A 21,636-nucleotide genomic window follows, 5' to 3' on the forward strand; every position below is an offset into this window, starting at 1 on the left:
AACTGGAGCACCTCCTGTATGAAGATAGGTTGAGGAAGTTGGGGCTATTAGGCCTGGAGAAGTCTGTGTGGAGACCTCATGGCAGCCTTCCAATATCTGAAGGGGGCCTATAGTGATGCTGGTGAGGGACTCTTCATTAGGGACTGTAGTGATAGGACAAGGGGTAATGGGTTCAAACATAAACAGGTGAAGTTTAGATTGGATATAAGGAGGAAATTCTTTCTTGTTAGGGTTTTGAGGCACTGGAATAGGTTGCCCAGGGAGGTTGTGTATGCTCCATCCCTGGCAGTGTTCAAGACCAGGTTGGATGAGGCCTTGGGTGATATGGTTTAGTGTGAGTTGTCCCTGCCCATGGCAGTGGGGTTGGACCTTGATCTTAAGGTCCTTTTCAGCCCTAACTGTTCTATGATTCTAGAGAACGTAAAAGTTCTGACTGTTCTGGGCCAGCCCTGTTGGCAGACCATCTGGTGTTGACTAACCAGGTGGTTTTTGGTAAATGTGTATCCCAGTGTTTGAAAGTCCCACCACCCATTGCTCTCAGTGTAGTTTTTAACAACCCATTTTACCATTCGATTTTCCCAGAGACTGGTGCTTGTTAGGGTATGTGATATGCCCACTTAATGACATGCTCTTTAGCCCAAGTGTCTATGAGGTTGTTCCGGAAATGAGTCCTATTGTCTGACTCAATTCTCTCTGGGGTTCCTTGTTGCCACAAAACCTGTATCTCAAGGCCCAGGATAGTGTTCCGGGCAGTGGCATGGAGCACAGCATATGTTTCCAGCCATCTGGTGGTTGCTTCCACCATGGTAAGCACATGGCGCTTGCCTTGGTGGGTTGGTGGGAGTGTGATATAATCAGTTTCAGGCCTCCCCATATTTGTACTTCAGCCATCGTCCTCCATACCAGAAAGGCTTTAACCGTTTGGTTTGCTTAATCGCAGCACGTTTCACACTCGTGAATAACCTGGGCAATAGTGTCCATTTTTAAATCCACCCCTCGATCATGAGCCCTTCTGTATGTTGCATCTCTGCCCTGATGGCCTGAAGTGTCATGGGCCCACCGGGCCAAAAATAATTCACCCTGATATTGCCAATCTAAGTCTATCTGAGCCACTTCAATCTTAACAGCTTGATTCACTTGTTGGTTGTTCTGGTATTCCTCAGTGGGTCATGTGATAGAGAGGGCTTACAATCAAACCATAATTTGGGATGAACATTCTCCAGAACCCCACAACACCCAAGAAAGCTTGTGTTTCTTTCTTATTAGTTAGTGGAGACATTGCTGTTTTCTTGTTGATCACGTCTGTGGGGATCTGTCTATGTCCATCTTGACATTTTATTCCCAAAAATTGAATCTCCTGTGCAGGTCCCTTGACCTTACTCTATTTTATGGCAAAACTGGGTTTCAGCAGGATTTGGATTATTTTACTCCCTTTCTCAGGGAGGAAAGGGAGGACACCTGGTCCCTAGCTTCCCGGACAACATCCTTGTATTCTTCCCAGGCCACCTGTCCTTGCTTCCACCTTTTATAAGCCTCTTTTTTCCCTCCAAGTTTCCTCAGAAGCTCCTTATTCATCCATGGAGGTCTCTTGGCCCTCCTGCTGCACTTCCTTCTAGTTGGGATCAAACACTCCTGAGCTTGTAGCAGGTGATCCTTGAATATCAACCAGCAGTCTTTCTCCCCCCTGACCTCTAGGGCTATATCCCATTAAACCATACTAAGCAGGTTCCTGAAGAGGCCAAAGTTTGCTCTCTTGAAGTCCAGGGCAGTGAGCTTGCTGCACACTCTTCTCACTGTCCTGATGATCTCGAACTAGACCATCTCATGATCGCTACAACCAAGGCCGCCCTGGAGCATCACATTTCCAACAAGCCCTTCTCTGTTGGTGAGCACAAGGTCAAGTATGGCATCCTCTCCTTGTTGGCTCCTCTATTGCAGAAGAAAGTTGTCTTCCACACAATCGAGGAACCTCCTGGATTGCTTGTGCCTGGCTGTACCGTCCCTCCAAGAGATATAAGGATGGTTACAGTCTCCCATGAGGACTCCCAGGAGGGCGCGCGAACGTGAGGCTGTTCCTATCTGTCTATAGAGCACTTCATCCACAGAGTCCTCTTGATCAGGTGGTCTGTAACAGTTCCCCACTGTAATGTCTCACATCACTGTTCTCCGTTTAACCCTGACCCACAAACTCTCTATTGACTGCTCACCTGTCCCCAGACAGTTCCATAGCCTATCCCTAATGTAAATAGCAACTCCACCTCCCCGTCTGCTGAGCCTGTCTTTTCTAAAGAGCCTGTAACCTTACATTCCAACTCTCCAGTCATCTTCTGGACTCATCTCAGTCTCTAAGTGACATTCCTCCTGACCACTGCCAGTCTGCATAGAGATGCCTGTTCCCTTCAACTGAGTCAAGCAAGCTAGTATCTGAATAGGAATGTGCAATTTTCTCAGATTCAGATTTTTTGAAAAGCCTGTGCTAGGCATAGCACCATACCCATAACTTTATTTCTGTAAGTCAAACAAATGTTGATTTCCTCTCCTCTCCATGACTAGCTTGGTTTGCTCCTTCCTAGATACCATAATACCCATTTATGCCTAGATCTCCACACAACCTAGGCTGTATGTGTGTATGGAGAAACAATAGCTTTCCAAATTGTGTTCATGAGAGACTATCTAGGCAGTATTTTCTTGTACATTCCATCATATATTCCAAGTAAAAACACAACGAAGTTGGACATTGACAGGGCCTGATCTCAGCACCCAATTATAGTAAGATTTGTACTCCCAAAAGGTAAACTCTGCTTTCTTCTCCAGAGCCTGTGGGCAGTCCCTGGGCAGTGCTGTGCTGGGCAAAGTGGTCATGAAGAAGTCCAGTGAGTAGCAAATGCCTTTATCGCAGCAGACAGCTTAGCTCTCATGTGGGTCCCTACATGCCAGCTAGTATGAGATCCCGGAGAGGTGGACACAGGCATGTCTGAAGAATCAGTTTCCATATAAACTCCTTCCCTCCCATCTCCCCAAGTCACTTGTGTGAAGGGTTAGGGTTACAGGGACTATTCTACTTTACCACCAAAGCCACCACTCCAGCTGTGCAACAAGAGCCCTGGGTAACATGGCTAAATGTGCTATTTATGGAAGCTTCACGGGCTCTACCAGACCCTGAATCCAGGAGTTTTTCCCATTAGTGAAAGCTAGAAACAGGGTACCTAAAAATCCTCATTCCCAGCTTTAATTACATCCCCATTACAAATTATTTTTATTTTCTATAGAGGCCAAACCATTTGCCCCTTTTCTAGCACAGGTCATGCCCTGGTACTCACATACCTGGGACAGTGTGACTCCTGCCATAGTGGCTCTGGCCAGTCTGCAAGAGGAAATGGTTCCTCACCTCTACCCACTGTGCTCTGCCCCATGGGAGCTGTACTGGATGTGTCCTAGCAACAATGTGCATATGCCCAAAGGAACAAACGCTTCACACTTTCCCCAGAGCTTATCAAAGTGCTGGATGGACTTGTATGATTTCAGCCATGCAGCACCCATACAAAACTGGCTTTGCAGATGGGGAAAGACTCGTTCAGCAGCTGGGCAATATGATTTCCTTCACTTGTGCCAGTTCCCACTCTGGTAAGTGCAACATCCACAGGCAGGCTGGGAGGAGACAGAGGATGGGAAGGGGAAAAGCCCTTTTTAGGGTCAAAATTCCCTTGGAAACCAAGGAGAGATTTACCCAGTCAACAACCAAGTAAGAAAACCTCAAAAGTTATCTCTAAATTGCAGATGTGTGAAATGAAACAAAATTATTTTAATCTCCATGAAAATTCTTATGTTAATTCAGAAAAGGCGCTGCATGGAACCAAAACCTCTGGTTTTCAGCTTTTTTACTTGTTCTCATCTACAGCATACACCTGACTGCCTTAAACAACTGTGGAGCTCATCCCTCTGCAGAGTTTCCATGCTGGTGTACTGTGTCGTTAGGTGTGTTGTAACAGTTGTGCACCATGCCCATGACCTGCACCTCTGAGCATTTGTAACATGCAGGTAAAACACTTGTTCCCGCCTCTTCAGATGTTTTGCTTTAAAGTCCGTGTACGGTTTAATTTCACAATACCTATTAAAATTAACGAGCTTTACACTGCAGCTCACATGGAGGTACATTTTGTAGCACTTTGGCTGAATGTGGACTTCTGTCTCTGACTCAGGAACTCTTTTTGGGTGATATACAATTCAGAGCCTGGTGTCACCCTACAAGCAGGGTGGTCAACAGCTGACCTCAGTGGGAAGAGTGGTAGCTTATGAAGGGTGAAAAGTGCCACGGCAGCATGTTTGCATATGTCCTTCACCATGCTTAAATCAGAGTCATTTAGCAGATGTGCAGGGGTGAGAGAGGGACTCAAGAGGAACAAGACACTATACAGATGTTGGGTGGGTGAGCAGTGTGGAATGGCAGTGGCATGGGAGAGGCTTGGGAGACACCTAAGTTGGGATGAACGCTACTAATCAGTACCAATCACAGTAGTACAGGACTGCTGTGGCACTGGGCTGGCAGGAGACTGTGCTGGCCCAGGAGAGCAGACACCCACTTCTGCTCCAGACCAGGATCCTGCCTTTGAACATACCGTGCTTTCACAGCCACCAATAATCTCTGGTTATGAACGAATCTGGTTTTCACTTAATCCATCTGGAATCCAGGCCTTTTTCAGGACTGACTGACACCCAAGCTGCACGTTAGGAGCTTGGACTTTTGGTGTGGGTTTTCTTAATGTAAGAATTATATCACTCCCTTGGATAAATTCACTTTGCAACTCACTCCAAAGATGTGCTAGAGATTTTGCAGCCTTCACAACCTGCCATACAAATCCATGTTCAAGTGTCAATGTGTGAGGGGGCTACTTTAGAGGTCCTCTGGGTGAAAACATGAACAGAATTTCTAGAGGAAATGCTCTCAAAGATAAAAAATTTGTCTACTTATCCAGTTACTTCAGAAATAAGATGCTGATGGTAAGAGTCACTAGACTGAATCCAACAGGGTTGGGGTTTTTTTTCTATCTGTAACTCACAACTACCAGAATTAGGAGTTTTGTTGGAAGAACTTGGTATGTCAAACTATAGAAATTGGGCCTCAGATCCAGGTAAGACAATATTAGCCTCCATATGCCCCCAAAGCTTGTTAACTTTAATGGCAATTTTGGGTATGCACAAAAAGCAGCCTCAAGTAGCTAAAGTGGGATTAATAATATCATTTCTGAGGTAATTTCTGTGACCACCATTGTTATGCTGTTGTTGATCACAATTTCTTTTGTTTTTCATTTTCCTTGCATTTCACCCTCTTTCTTGTATGGTGTTTCATTCAAAAAGCCAACTGGAGAGGTGTGTAAGAGTAGTGCATAAGGTAAGCATGAGTGGTTTAGAAACCATCTTTGACAGTGGCTCTCCAACCCTCTTCTCCTTTGTCACACCAGTTGTGCACTGCTCAAGTTTTCTCCTTCTTAGATGAGAGAATTTATGTAGCTTGTAAAAACTTACTGGAAAGAGGGTGTCTGCCCCTGTTAATGCCTAATGTGGCACCCTTTACTTACACAACTTTAATCAATGGATAAATGCTTTTCTCACAGCAGCTACACTAATACAAACAACATCAAAGACTGTCAAAGCTTCTCTGAAACAATTCTTAGATCACTGAAATGCAAGAACTGGCCTCCAACTTTACATCACCAGTCATTCATTCATGCAAGTAAGACTTCCAGAACTTGGTCCAAATTAGAGCCAACCACCTAACTTGGGAACAGCCAGGCAGAGCCAGCTGAGTGGGCTGAGCAGTGAATCCTAACAAATTACAATAAGAAATGTACTACGCTGCCTGCTGTCAGGTGTAATTTATATCATACCAGAGGGGTGACTGGAGAGCAGGTATAGGCAGGAACTGGTTATACCTATACTTGCTCCTGCTGGGCCTGATCTGGCAAACTGCTGGGATCTTTTCCTTCCCACTGAAGTCAAAGTGAACTGAGATTGTTCACGACCTCACAGGATTGGACCTCCTCAAAGTACTATGGAGCATAAACATGATTTGATGATTTATTTTCTTGTTTTCCATTAGCATGTGATGTCTCTGTGCATGCACACCCTGACTGTATTTATATGCATGCTCACAATCTGTATGTATCCTTTTAAACGTTCATATATAGTATATACTACAAGCTAAAAGCCTACTTAGGATTTTGGAGCACTGAGAGAGATTGTAACACAAGCAGGAAGCATATTCCCACAACATTCAATTTTAGTGAGCACAAATTATTTTATGCCACTGGGGCTATGATTTAGCAAAGCATTTCAGCATATGCTTACATCTTTTGCTGAAATACAATCTACAAATCTAATTTCTTAGATTTGAAGCTTTTAAACTCACACTCAAACCAAGAGTTGAATATGCTGCACAAAGTAATCTAGAAAGCTCTGTGTGTGGATGAGTATGATTATGCCTCTATATATGGCCATGCATGCTCTTGCTGAGCATAAGCTCTGGCATTATTTCCAGATGTCTTGCTCAGAAAAGTTATCTCTTTCTTCCTGCACCTGTGAGAGACCTGAGATTCCTCTGTCCCAGCAAGATCACTGTGAAGACAAGTCTGTACCTTATGGAAGATACATAGCAGGGAAGCAAAGCACCATCACGAGTTCCAACTATCCCCACTGAAATAACTGCAAGTACTTTGCATTAACCAAGAATGAGAGCAGGCCAGACTCAATGGGGGGTAATCAACCAAGTCTACTATCAGCACTGCAAAGAAACAGATTAAAAAAAAAAAAAAAAGGGGGCTAGGGACCAGGTTAGAAAAGCTAAGGCCCAGTTAGAATTAAACTTGGCTAGGGATATTAAGGATAACAGGAAAGGATTCTATAGGTACGAAGTGAATAAAAGACAGCCTAGGGAAAACAGGCCTCCTCCAGAAGCTATCAGAAGAACTGACTACCCTGGATTTGGAGAAGGCTGAGGTTCTTAAAGACTTCTTTGCCTCAGTCTTCACTGGCAAAGTCTCTGACCACACCACCCATGTCTTAGAAGGCAGATGCAGGGACTGTGAGAATGAAGACCCTAGCCCCACTGTAGGAGAGGATCTGGTTCAAGACCATCTTAGGAATGTGAACATACACAAGACCATATGACCTGATGAAATCCATTCGCAGTTCCTGCAGAAATCTGGTGATTGAAGTTGCTAAGCCACTTTCCATCATATTTGAAAAATCATGGCAGTCAAGTGAAGTTCCCAACAACTGGAAAAAGGGAAATATAATCCCCATTTTCAAGAAGGGGAAAATGGATGACCAAGGGAATTACAGACCAGCCAGTCTCACCTCTGTGCCTGGCAAAATTTTGGAGCAGATTCTCCTGGAAAGCATGCTAAGGCACATGAAAAACAATGAGGTGGCTGGTGACAGCCAACGTGGCTTCACTAATGGGAAATCCTGCCTGACCAGTTTCGTGGCCTTCTATGATGGAGCTATGGGACTGATGGACAGAGGTAGAGCAGTTGACATCATCTACCTGGACATGTGCAAAGCGTTTGACACTGTCCCACATGACCTCCTTGTCTCTAAATTGGAGAGACATCAAATTGATAGGTGGACCACTTGGTGGATAAAGAACTGGCTGGATGGCTGCACACAAAGAGTTGCAGTTAATGGCTCAATGTCCAGCTAGAGACCTGTAACGAGTGGTGTCCCTCAGGGATCGGTGTTGGGACCAATCCTGCTCAACATCTTTGTTGGTGACATGGACAGTGGGATTGAGTGTGCCCTCAGCAAGTTTGCCGATGACACCAAGCTGTGTGGTTCGGTTCACAGTATCACAGTATGTTACAGATTGGAAGGGACCTCAAAAGATCATCTAGTCCAATCCCCCTGCCGGAGCAGGAACACCTAGATAAGGTTACCCAGGAACGTGTCCAGGCGGGTTTTGAGTGTCTCCAGAGAAGGAGACTCCACAACCTCCCTGGGCAGCCTGTTCCAGTGTTCTGTCACCCTCACTGAGAAGAAGTTTCTTCTCAGGTTTAAGTGGAACCTCTTGTGTTCCAATTTGTACCCATTTCCCCTTGTCCTTTCATTGTTTGCCACTGAGAAGAGCCTGGCTCCATCCTCGTGACACTCCCCCTTTATATATTTATATACACTAATAAGGTCACCCCTCAATCTCCTCTTCTCCAAACTATAGAGACCCAGCTCCCTCAGTCTTTCCTCATAAGGGAGATGCTCCACTCCCTTAATCATCTTAGTTGCCCTGCGCTGGACTCTCTCCAGCAGGTCTCTGTCCTTCTTAAACTGAGGGGCCCAGAACTGGACACAATATTCCAGATGAGGTCTCACCAGGGCAGAGTAGAGGGGAAGGAGGGCCTCTCTCGACCTACTAACCACCCCCCTTCTAATACAACCCAGGATGCCATTGGCCTTCTTGGCCACAAGGGCACAGTGTTGGCTCATGGTCACCCTGTCGTCCACTAGGACCCCCAGGTCCCTCTCCTCTACACTGCTCTCTAACAGGTCGTTCCCCAACCTATACTGGAACCTGGGGTTGTTCCTGCCCAGATGTAGGACTCTACACTTTCCCTTGTTATATTTCATCAAGTTACTCCCTGCCCAACTCTCCAGCCTATCCAGGTCTCGCTGGATGGCAGCACAGCCTTCTGGCGTGTCGGCCACCCCTCCCAGCTTAGTTTCATCAGCAAACTTGCTGATAGTACACTCAATTCCCTCATCTAAATCATTGATGAATATATTAAATAATGTTGGTCCCAGTACCGACCCTTGAGGCACTCCACTAGATACAGGCCTCCAACTAGACTCCGCCCCATAGACTACAACTCTCTGGCTTCTCTCCTTCAGCCAGTTCACAGTCCACCTCACTACCCGATCATCCAGACCACACTTCCTCAATTTAGCCGCAAGGATGCTGTGGGAGACTGTGTCAAACGCTTTGCTGAAGTCAAGGTAGACCACGGTTGATACACTTGAGGGAAGGGATGCCATCCAGAGGGACCTTGACATGCTTGTGAGGTGGGCTGATGCCAACCTCATGAAGTTTAACCATGACAAGGGCAAGGTCCTACACCTGGGTCAGAGCAATTCCAGGCACAGCTACAGGTCAAGCAGAGAAGAGATTCAGAGCAGCCCTGCAGAGAAGGATTTAGGGGTGTTGGTCGATTAGAAAATGAACATGAGCCGGCAGTGTGTGCTCACAGCCCAGAAAGCCAACCGTATCCTGGGCTGCATCAAGAGGAGCACGACCAGCAGGTTGAAGGAGGTGATCCTCTGCTTTTGTGAGACCTCACTTGGAGTATTGTGTGCAGTTCTGGTGTCTTCAATATAAAAATGACATGGAACTGTTGGAACAAGTCCAGAGGAGGGTCACAAGGATGATCAGGGGACTGGAGCACCTCCCTTTTGAAAATAGGCTGAGAAAGTTGGGGCTGTTCAGCCTGGAGAAGAGAAGGCTGTGTGGAGACCTCATAGCAGCCTTCCGGTATCTGAAGGGGGTCCATAAGGCTGCTGGCGAGGGACTGTTCATTAGGGACTGTAGTGATAGGACAAGAGGTAATGGGTTCAGACTTAAACAGGGGAAGTTTAGACTGTATATAAGGAGGAAGTTCATTGCTGTAAGGATGGTGACGCACTGGAATGGGTTTCCCAGGGAAGTTGTGAATGCTCCATCCCTGGGGGTGTTCAAGGCCAGGCTGGACAGAGCCTTGGGTGGCATTGTTTAGTGTGAGGTGTCCCTGCCCATAGCAGGGGGGTTGGAACTAGATGATCTTAACGTCCTTTCCAACCCTAACTGTTCTATGATTCTATAAAGGGAAAAATAATAGTTTAAGGTTTATCCTTCATAATAACTTCATAATATACCTAGCAATAATCCTACTTGGGATACTAGTAAAGGTTTATCTTTTGCTATAAAAATGTCATCTACAGGTCTTGTCCTGCAAGCTTTTACTCCAGTGAGAACTGAAGTTTGAGCAGCTGAAAAAGCATTCAAGACTTATAACACAGGAATACAAATGAAAGAGGGAACACAGCAATTTATCAGGCAGCACATGAGCTCTGGTCACAGTTTCATATTTTCAGTTTAAACGAAGTATCAAATCTGAAAAAATACTCTTTTGTTACTTATCAAAGGGAAGGTTTTAGATCAGTACTCCATTCTCTTTAAATAAAATCTGTGAATTTATGTATATTCTCCCAAAACATCCATAACTGAAATTTTCAATGTCTTATATAGGCATATTTTAAAAACAGTGTCAGCAGTGATATTTTAAAAATGTGGAAACAGATTGCTACCCTATTACAAGTACTGTTGAATCTTCCCTGTATTTTTTTATACTATAAAACATTTGTCTGCTTCTATTATAAATCTCTCCCCACTGAACAGATTTCTTCTCCGTGATTAAAGTAGCACCACACAGACATCATAAAACCGGCATTGTCCAGAAAATTCATATTGTTTTGGCCTGAGCATAAAATATAGGTATTTTAGAAATTTTCTTTTCCATAGAGAATTTCAGCAGCTCCCTTTCCTTACAATAAAATCACAGCCACATGCTTTATGACATCAGAGGCATTTCAAGGTGTCTCCATAAATGTAATTTATTGCTTGGGAACCCCAAACCTGTCCTTCATGAAAATACTGGGCATGCAGATAGGAAAACCTCTGGCAGCAAAAGCTGCTGCTCTGGTTTGTTTTGGAGTCCTTTAACCAGTCTGCTGAGCACCCTGACACTGCACATCCACAGTCTCTTGGTGTTACGTATGAGGCACTTGCCTTTCTGAAAAATAAGCAGTCTAAATGATGAAAAGCTGAACTGGTTTAGTGATCATAACTGTAAATCAAAATCAGTTAGGTCTTAATATACTGCTTAAATTAATTTGCTTTAGCCCTTAATGCAGCAGTCCCTTCCACATTACCAGCATGGGGATGATGCTGTCCAGGATCCCGCGGGAGTCAATGCTACACACACAAATATGCTCTCATGCCACATCTATTCATAATAGGGCATATATGGAGTCTAATCTGAGATAATGCTGGACAGATGTGTCACCAACCTGTCCAGCACAAATCAGATACCTTTGAGCATGCAAAGATTCAATCCAGCCTGCAGCTATGAGCAGACAGAGTAAGTCAGCTGGGTGGCCACTGCCCAAAGGAAATGACCACTGAGGCACACAGCTACCGCTGAGGTTAGGATTTTGGCTGGCCAACAGAAGCATCCACGAGTCCCAGTATAACAAAGCCACAGTTTTCTTAAGGAAAGAAAAAATGATTTTCTTTTGTTTTCCCCCTAAATCTGAAAGAAATAAGTTGCTTGGTACAGTTGGAAATAATCTAGAGCAGCATGCCAACAGATGCTTCAAATGTATTGACAGAGCACAGAAGACATTGAGAGAGAAAATGAATAGACTCTCTAAATAATACATACATTTTACAGGCTTTTTTTTCCTGTAGGACCCCAGTGAAGTTACTGTATAAATCAAAAACTGAATTATTCATAAGTGGTGAATATATAATAAATTTTATTTCACATTGAAATATTCCTCACAGGTACATGCCTCTCTCCATGCAATGAACAGAAATGGGTAATGAGCCTGAAAACACCAAGGTCTTACCTGGAGTCTGGGTACTTTGTCAAGGTAGCTAGGCTGCTGGTATACATGTGTCCTCCTACATCGATGTGCACAGGAGCGTTTGACTTGGTGAGTTGGGCTGGGAGAGGAATTCCTTGAGCAGCCAGAGGAGAAACTGGGGACCGTGTTAGAGACAGACGGGACATGCTTCTTCCCTCCTGCAAAAGGAAGACAAAAAAGAACAGTTTCTCTTAAATCTATCAGTGTTACCTTTCTTTCCAGTGTGATCACATATCTAATCAGATCATTTTTGCATCTTCCTGATCGCATATTCAGTTAACAAATTATTGCCACCACTGTAATTACGTGTATTTGCATCATTTTCTTCAAAGTACCAGAGGGGAAGAGAAATATGCTTATTAGAAATAAGAAATCAAGAAAAAAAAATGTTCCAGGTGTTAGCCTCAAGGAGCATAAAACAAACTGCAAAATTCTAATTAAAGGTCGTGGGCTTATGTGTTAGATGTGAAATATCCCCTGACAAACAACCAATTTGTGAATTGGGATTCAGGGGGTTTTGCAAGTTTGTCTCAGTAACAAGACACCTCTAAATTAGTGAATTCCTCAGTACCTAAGGCATTTAGTTTATACATGTAGTAAATTTTACATCAAACTAAGATCAATTTTCTGGTTTATTTTCAATAATTGTGAAATAAATGGATAATTTTCAGTTAAGCCTTAATATTGGACATAAAGAACTAATAAGCTTTCAAACTGAAAGTAATTCATACATGGAAGTAGTGAAAACAGAAAGATAAATAAACTGACCTATGCTTTCATGGCAAGAAATCACTGTACAATCTGGCATGTGAAATTACAAATTCAACAATCCACCTAATGTTTACTGCCCTGAAATTACTTGAAAAAAATCAGTGAAATTTCTGAATTGAGTCCAAAAATCTTCAGCGGATGTACAAAGCAAAGAAAAAACAACAAACCTGAAATGTCTTAAAAATGAACAGGATAACTATAGCAAACGAAAATTCCTCAATTCTCTTCTGGAAGAAAAGCACAGATTATCCTGCATGAAACATGTGTCTCAAAGCTGATTTTGGTTAAATTGTATAGAGGGCATACATGTCAAACAGAAAAAAAACCTTTTATAAATGTTGAAGAAAATATCTATTCATTCTCTCCCTTATGGGTAAAGCAACATATGCAAAACATTATAGTTGAAGACATTTTTTAATATAATCTAATTTTCTTGGTATTTTGTTCTGCAAGCAGGCTACCAAGCACCGGGGCTCTTCCTTGCATCTGACAAGCACTTTACATGCAGCATGGCAAAGTGAATTCCCATTTCTCCCTCATTACTTTGACAATCTGTCTTAAAATTTAAACTTGGTCTCACCTTTCTTTTAGCAGTATTTTGCATTTGCACAAGATGTCAAGATGCCCATGCCACTAGATGAACAGACAATTAACAACATTCTTTGTAAAAAAAATAAATCTGAACTGTATATAAAGGGATTGAGAAATGTTAATACATCTGGACAGCTTCACAAAGTCACTGAAACGTCTCCATTTACTGTATTTCATCTTGGTTAGCTCCTAAACTAACCAAACACAGAAATACATCACCTCATTATGAATCCACATCCTTTCCTCTTTGGAAGCTGGACAAACATCTGCACTGAACATGAAGCAAATACCAACTCTGCCTTAGGACTTCTGTGTCAGACGATGCAAAATTGAGCATTGACATTTTTACTATAGCACCACCTTTGAGGAAAGTGATTGAATCCTTTCATGACTGAAGACATTGCTTTCTTGTTTCCCACAAGAGCCTGTTGTGGGCAATCTTCAAATAAATATGACATATAGCATAAATAACAGAACTAACTTTTTAAAACAAATTAGTATGCATGTACCTACAAATATTTTAGTGATGTGCTTACTAATCTGTGGGTGCCTCATCTGTCTGCCAACAAAGGTTTCTGTTTGGGGTTTTTTTTCCTTACCAAAGAACACTGTAAACCCATGTTCACTCTCTACTCCTTCACTTAAATGAAAGGGTCAGAAGATCCAGACTGAATGTCAACCCTGTCTTTGTTCAGACCCCAACCATTATAACTAAAGATAAAGGTACAGACCTTGCAAGGTACAGAGCTGCCTTAGAAATAAATCTCACACAGTTTCACAAAACAAGTGCCTAATTAGGGCTTATCTGCACCCCTTGTTACAATTTCCAAATTAAATCAAAGGACTTCCAGTCCTCTGTAAATGCATCTTACATTTAACCATTTACCTTGAAATACATACTTCAGTTTTAAAATATGCACAGATAGCTAAAGATCAAGTGATCAGAATCTATTTGTGCATATTTAAACGCTGCTGCTATCTCAGGATTGTGTTTAATGTTAGTATAACAGCAAATTCCTTGATCTGTAGAGAGTTTGAGATTCTCAGTGAGGCCATACTCACAGTAGATATTTAATTTATACTATTCACTGGAGTGACCTTTTGAACAATCCTCTGCTTTTGGCATCTCTCAGCTAGAGCATGTGTTGAAAAAAACTTAAATTATAGAAAAATCATTGGAAAGCTAAAATAGTTCTCAAACTTTTATGGCTTTTTGTACTTACTGAGGGTGCCACTGGCTTTCTGGGGGAGGGGAGAAGGGGAATTAAAGCACAGGCTTTTCACCTAGTTGGAAAGGATTCATATTGTGATAAACATAAATGTATTGGCTTTCGCAAATCATAGGTGTTGCTATGTGGATATAACTGTATGAGTTTGCAAAGCTCACTAAAGACAAGATTAGACAACAAGTTGAAAATGGCCAGAACTCTTGAGCAAAATGGAGTCACATAGCAAAAGATTTTGTAAAGATAAAAGAAAAGGGGGGGCGGGGCTTGATATAAGAAAAGCTAGTGCCTGGAAAACATAGGGTTAAAGTACTTTTAGCCTAACTTAGGTCGAAGATAAAGAACAATGTTTGTGTTGTAAGTCTGTAGAATTTAGTGGTGCACTAAACATGAATGAATGATTTCACACCATCCTTCTACTTATCATTTAGTTTAGAGACAGTGCCTCCCAACTATCTGCTAGCTCTGGATACTGCTTGTCTGCCCATCCTGTTTTGCTTGCAGTCTTCCTCATGAGGGTAGGGGTCTTCAAGACGAAGTAAGCACTCTCCCTCGCAGTGTACTTTTCACCTTTGGCACAGTTGGATTCCCCAGCAATCACAAAACTAGCTGAAACCAGCCATATCTGTAATTCTTCTGATAGCTGGCAAAGATTTAGAATAGTATGACCTTCGTGCAAAATTTAGAATAGCGTGACCTTCCTGCAGAATTTATTGCAGGATGGGCAGAAAAGGAGTATCCCAAGCTAGCAGATGTTTGGGAGGCTCTGTCTCTAACTGATAAGTAGAAGGATGGTGTGAAATAACTCATTCATGTTTAGTGAGGCCACTAAATCCTGTTATCTCACCACAGACTTACAACACAAACATTGTTCTTTAAAGCTAAAGATACTTTAGAAGATTAGTGTGAAACAATTAACTCATGTTTAGTGGGGCCACTAAATTCCAGACTTACAACACAAACATTGTTCTCTTTCTACAACCTAAGTTAAGCTAAAAAGTGCTTTAACTCTGTTTTCCAGGCACTATCTTTCCTTATATCAAGTCGTCCCATCCCCCCCTTCCTTTCTTTTACCTTTACAAATTCTTTTGCTATGTGACTCCGTTTTGCTCAAGAGTTCTAGCCATTTATAACTTGTTTTCTAATCTTGTGTCTTTAGCGAGCTTTGTTTCTGTTATTCTAAACTCCTACAGTTATATCTACATAACCACACCTATGATTTGCAAAAGCCAATACATTTACGTGTTTATCACATGCCTTTCTAAGCTAACTGCATAAGTACTGCTTGTAAAAGCAATTTGCCCATGCAAAGTGAAATAATCACAATGCCATGCTGATTTACACACAAAATGATTTTGTGGCCCATTGTGCTCACAGTTGTTCAGCTCTCTAGGGGTGATTAAACCAGCTATGCTGCTACAGGCAGGTAAAACTAAGACCAGAGGCAATGTAGGCCCGCTGATGAACGGGACGGGTGCCCTGGTGACAGAAGATACAGAGATGGCAGAGTTACTGAATGCCTTCTTTGTCTCTGTCTACTCTGCCGGAGGCAGTCCTGAAGAGCCCTGTACCTCTGAGACCTCAGATGAAGACAGGTCAACGGAGCGGTTTGCCTTAGTCGATGAGGAATGGGTTAAAGACCAGTTGAGCAATCTGGACATCCATAAATCCATCGGTCCAGATGGGATGCACCCGCGGGTGCTGAGGGAACTGGCGGAAGTCATTGCTAGACCGCTCTCCATCATCTTTACCAAGTCTTGGGAAACGGGAGAGGTGCCTGAGGACTGGAGGAAAGCAAATGTCACTCCTGTCTTCAAAAAGGGCAAGAAGGAGGACCCAGGTAACTATAGACCGGTTAGCCTCACCTCCATTCCTGGGAAAGTGATGGAACACCTTATCCTTGGTGCCATCTTAAGGCATATCAAGGATAAGAGGGTTATGAGGGGCAATCAACATGGATTCACCAAGGGGAAGTCATGCTTGACCAATCTCATAGCCTTTTATGAGGAAATAACACGGTGGATGGATGATGGCAGAGCGGTGGATGTGGTCTACCTTGACTTCAGCAAAGCGTTTGACACAGTCTCCCACAGCATCCTCGCAGCTAAATTGAGGAAGTGTGGTCTGGATGATCGGGTAGTGAGGTGGACTGTGAACTGGCTGAAGGAGAGAAGCCAGAGAGTTGTAGTCTATGGGGCGGAGTCTAGTTGGAGGCCTGTATCTAGTGGAGTGCCTCAAGGGTCGGTACTGGGACCAACATTATTTAATATATTCATCAATGATTTAGATGAGGGAATTGAGTGTACTATCAGCAAGTTTGCTGATGAAACTAAGCTGGGAGGGGTGGCCGACACGCCAGAAGGCTGTGCTGCCATCCAGCGAGACCTGGATAGGCTGGAGAGTTGGGCAGGGAGTAACTTGATGAAATATAACAAGGGAAATTGTAGAGTCCTACATCTGGGCAGGAACAACCCCAGGTTCCAGTATAGGCTGGGGAACGACCTGTTAGAGAGCAGTGTAGGGGAGAGGGACCTGGGGGTCCTGGTGGACGACAGGGTGACCATGAGCCGACACTGTGCCCTTGTGGCCAAGAAGGCCAATGGCATCCTGGGGTGTATTAGAAGGGGGGTGGTTAGTAGGTCGAGAGAGGTCCTCCTTCCCCTCTACTCAGCCCTGGTGAGACCTCATCTGGAATATTGTGTCCAGTTCTGGGCCCCTCAGTTTAAGAAGGACAGGGACCTGCTGGAGAGAGTCCAGCGCAGGGCAACTAAGATGATTAAGGGAGTGGAGCATCTCCCTTATGAGGAAAGACTGAGGGAGCTGGGTCTCTATAGTTTGGAGAAGAGGAGATTGAGGGGTGACCTTATTAGTGCATATAAATATATAAAGGGGGAGTGTCACAAGGATGGAGCCAGGCTCTTCTCAGTGGCAAACAATGATAGGACAAGGGGCAATGGGTACAAACTGGAACACAAGAGGTTCCACTTAAACTTGAGAAGAAACTTCTTCTCAGTGAGGGTGACAGAACACTGGAACAGGCTGCCCAGGGAGGTTGTGGAGTCTCCTTCTCTGGAGACATTCAAATCTCGTCTGGACACGTTCCTGTGTAACCTTATCTAGGTGTTCCTGCTCCGGCAGGGGGATTGGACCAGATGATCTTTTGAGGTCCCTTCCAATCTCTACCATACTGTGAGACTGTGTGATACTGTGATACAGCTTGAGATGATTTCACTGAACCGTTTCTCCACGAAGTTGCTTCTTTGCTAAGCTGTTATTTTAACCATAAAATGTAAACAGAAGGCAGTTGTAAGCTCCATTCAGCTCCGTGCCCAGGGCTATAACAGTAGGGCAGAGAATGCTGAAAGACGGCAGAATTTTCCAGGGTGTTGCCTTTCTTGCTCTAAAGCCTTCAGGAATACTGTTCATTTAATACACACTCTAGATGATACGTTTCAGATCCCACTAAAAGAAAGGCTTCAAAAGTGTAAGAACTTTTGGGTGGAGGAAGCTTTCCCCCCTCTGCATACAGCTCAGGGCCATCGTAACCAGTAGTGCTCTTGGTGTTGGGAAAATACAGCAGGAATAAACTGCACAGAGCAGACATATAGGGACAAGGGAGGTGAAAGGTTGCAAAGAAATCAGCAGCAGACTGGAAGGGGCAACGAAAAAGGGGAGAATGAAAAAGGAGGCGGCTCAGAAGGAGGAACATAGTTAAATCAAGGAGCAGGCACTTAAAAGACTACAGATGGGAAGCAAGACGAATTAAAGATGTAAAAGAGCTTTGTTTCTTAAGTTTAATTGTTGCCAGGATAAAAATCAATTGAAGATAATGCTATTATTCACTCGTGCTGTTTAATTCTTCACACACATTTAGAACATGAGCTAAGAGTGGCAGGTTTAAGGACCTGCCATGAGGCATCTTGTTCCTCCTGATATAAGGAAAGCAAGTGCCTGGAAAACATAGGGTTAAGATACTTTTAACTTAACTTAGGTCTAAGACAGAGAACAATATTTGTGTTGTAAGTCTCTGGTGTGATAACAGAATTTAGTAGTCTTCGTAACAAGAGTGAATTATTTCTTTCCATCCTTCTAATGAGTGACCATCCTAATTATCGGTTAGTTTGGAGACAGTGACTCCCGAACATCTGCTAGCTTTGGATACTCCTTGTCTGCTCTATCCTGTTCTGCTTGCAATAAATTTTGTACAAAGGTCACACTGTTCTAAATCTTTGCCAGCTATCAGAAACTTGCAGATACGGTTGGTTTCAGCTAATTTGTGATTACTAGGGCATTAAACTGTGTCAAAGGTGAAAAGTGCACCCTGAGGAAGACTGCTTAGTTCATCTTGAAGACCCCTGCCCACATGAGGAAGACTACTTCATCTTGAAGACCATTGGAGGGCAGTGCGAAAGCACCAAAAGAGAGCTTATGATAATGAGTACCTAAACTAATTGTAATATCCCTCGGAACTCTCGGGAACCTAATGAATATGCATTTTTTGTGTGTAATATCTGCTTGGTTAACCCCTCGGTGAGCAAGTTAGGAGTGATCACCCTTGCAAACGGCGCCGTAATAAACATGCCTGGTTTATAACTCTCTCAGTTGTTGAGTCTGATTTCGTGTTTCACTCCGGGCTCATGCTCCCCGGGACTGTTCCCAGACCGGAGTCGGGAGGGGGGAAGGGGGGGAAGCCGTTCTCCCCCCTCTTCCCCCTCCTCACGCAACCTCCATTCCCATGCCAGGAGGCCCAGGAGAGCTCTGGGGTAAGCTCCCCCAGCAGCCCAGCACCCCGGGGTGTTTACCGGCTGCAGGAGTCACCCAGCATGAGAGCCGGCGCGACCGGAGGGACACGACGGCTGCGAACCCGGCAATTACCTTTGTCTCTACACAGCCAGGGATGGCGACCGCTCGGGTCTGCCTCCGGAGACACCCAGAGACAACCGCTCACGCCGTGAACCGGGCCTACAAACAAAGCGGGTCGAAGGGGGGTTGCAAACCGTGGAGCTCCATGGCTCCAACACTGAAAGTCCGTAAACATTTGTGCACTCACCTCCCCGCTGCTTCCCTCAACACTAGATCGAGTGACAGAGGAGACGGTGCCCAAAACGTTTACAGTGGAGGTGGGGGAGCTCCCTCGGAAAAAAAAAAAAAAAAAAAAAAGGCTTTACCTCCCCTTCCCAACCCCCCTATCTCCAGCCGATTTAATCCAAGTTTCACGTCACCCAAACGCCTTTCCAGGCGTGATGTCCGGGGAAATCACCAGCAAGCAACGCACCCAGTCACTCAACTTCTGCCTTTCTCTTTTAAAACACAGTGTGCCCAAAGGTAAAATTCAACAAAAAACGAAACAAAACAACCAAATAAAAAAAAAAAAAAACAACAACACGGGAACAAATCCCACAACATGGCGTCATTTACTTATTCCCACATAACAACAGAGATGTCTTAGATGAATGCAAGAAAAAAAAAAAGGGAAAAAGAAAAACAAAGCAAAAAAGCCAGCCCCGAATCCCCGCTCCTGCACATTTTCCGCGCAGCCACTGGTGGTGAGCATTAGCCAGGATAATATATTAATTTTGCAGAAGTGTGCCACATCACATGCAGGAGCAGAAATGCAAACTATAGCCTAGAGTGGTTTGAAGTCTAACCCAAACCAAGCCTTCCACTCTTAATGGCGCCAGATTCTTTCACAGCCCGCCCGTGTTTTCCATACGCGCCGCTCCCCATTGTCGCCTGCCTTCCCTTTGTGCGTAGCCGCCCCACCGCCAGCCCCCGCACACTGCCTGGCCGACACCCGCGTCTCCGCTGTACCATGCAAGAGCGCGGAGAGAGCTTGGACGTTATCTTCAGAGCCGGGGCGGCAGCGCAGGCACACCAGGCCGCGGGGCTCCCCAGACGCTGCCCATGCTGGAGCGGAGCAAACCCAAACATACACACAGAGACACGGCACTATCAAAGCTGGGCGGCTGCAAATGGGTCCTATATCTTAAACAAACAAACAAACAAACAAACAAAAAGCACAAACAAACAACAAACCACCCCTCCGCCGCTTCTCCAGATCCAAGAGCCAAGTTAGTTTGAAGAGGCACTTTAAAAAAAATAAATAAATAAATTTAAAAAAAGGAGAGGGAAACGGGAGAACGCGATAGCGCGGTACGATGCAATGCGATGCATGGCATGGCGGAGCCGCCGTCGTATTACTTACCTTGAGGATGGAAAACATACGTGAGCCCCCGTTTGGCTTTGAGCTCTGTTGAGTTTGCGTGTGATGGGCTCAGCTTTTTGCTTTTATTACTATCTTTGCTCCTCAGATCCTGCTATGATTCTTATTGTTTTTAAGGCTCCTCTCTCTCTCCCCCCCCCCACCCCCGTTTTTGCTGCTTCCTTTTCTATTTTGTGTGTATATCTGTGGATATGTGTGTGAGAGGAAAATAAAAGCCTTAAAATGAAACTGCAGAGGCTGTTATGAGAAGAAAATCAATAATTCCGTCTCTAAATAACAGAGGGAAGGGAGGAGAAAAAAAAAAGCGAATTCTTGCTCAGAGCTTTGTAAATGCCTGCAGGGCAGAGGATTAGGCTACAATCAGCTCAGCCTTTTGCTCTCGCCCTAGTTAATTTTGCGATTAAAACGATATTTTCCCCCCTTTTGGTGGATGGTCTCCAGATTTATTCTCCCCCCCCCCCCCAAAATAAAATAAAACACAACCCTTGAAAATGAAATTAGACTCCTCGGCCCCGCCATCCGCAGAGCCCTTCCATTGCAGCGCAGGGAGGTCGGGGCGGGAGTCCCGCGCGGCCCGGCCCGGCCCAGCCCTGCCAGGGGATAATGGTTCGGTGTTGGGGAGGATCAGGCCATTGTCATACCCTTCAAGAGACTTACAGAAAAGAAAGAGGAAAAGGGGGGATGGGGAGGTGGAGGGGGGGGAAGTTGATTTTAATTACTGTCCTTGTCTGATGTAGTATTTCCCTAGGTGTTTTCTGAAACTGATGTGGACTATTGTGTACAGGGGGGTTGTACAAGGGGGTTAGACAAAATGTACAGGGGGGTTGTACAAGGGGGTTAGACAAAACGTACAGGGGGGGTACTGCTTAAGTCATAGCTGGTTTAACAAGCTCGGCAGATGTCTTATCAGGCAGTACCAGGACAGAGCCTCCTAATGAGGAGAATAGGGGGGGTTGTACAAGGAGTACTGCTTAAGTCATAGCTGGCTTGACAAGCTCAGCAGATGCCTTATCAGGCAGTACTAAGATAAAGCTTCCTAACGAAGGGAATAGCTCATTAAACCAGTTAGACATAGACCAGACCCATCCAGCTCCTAAAGAGCATGCGTGAGGACCAGAGGTAAAAAGTTCAAGCCTGAGGAAGACTCGTTTACTTCAT

The 21,636-nt window shown here is 44.3% G+C and overlaps 1 protein-coding gene across 2 annotated transcripts in view; it reads right to left on the reverse strand.

Annotated features, from left to right (window-relative positions):
- LOC133212141 (BTB/POZ domain-containing protein kctd15-like) overlaps nt 1–20,082 on the reverse strand; it is a 64,612-nt gene extending 44,530 nt beyond the window's left edge. Inside the window, exons 1-2 of one of the 2 annotated variants that reach the window (XM_061353210.1) lie at nt 20,067–20,082; nt 11,650–11,825 (exon numbers count right to left, since the gene is read on the reverse strand). In XM_061353210.1, the coding sequence (XP_061209194.1) occupies nt 11,650–11,825; nt 20,067–20,069 (179 nt within the window). In that variant the 5' untranslated portion in view covers nt 20,070–20,082. Of the gene's footprint in view, nt 1–11,649; nt 13,196–13,233; nt 14,020–20,066 lie in introns of those variants that run through there. The other variant, XM_061353203.1, reaches the window with a different exon arrangement.
- Nucleotides 20,083–21,636: the final 1,554 nt, after the last annotated feature.

The sequence above is a fragment of the Neopsephotus bourkii genome, unplaced genomic scaffold (genome assembly GCF_033783945.1).
Source record: "Neopsephotus bourkii isolate Nb327-2 ecotype Australia unplaced genomic scaffold, CSIRO-AGI_Nbou_v1 NB_59, whole genome shotgun sequence".
Lineage (NCBI taxonomy): Eukaryota > Metazoa > Chordata > Aves > Psittaciformes > Psittacidae > Neopsephotus > Neopsephotus bourkii.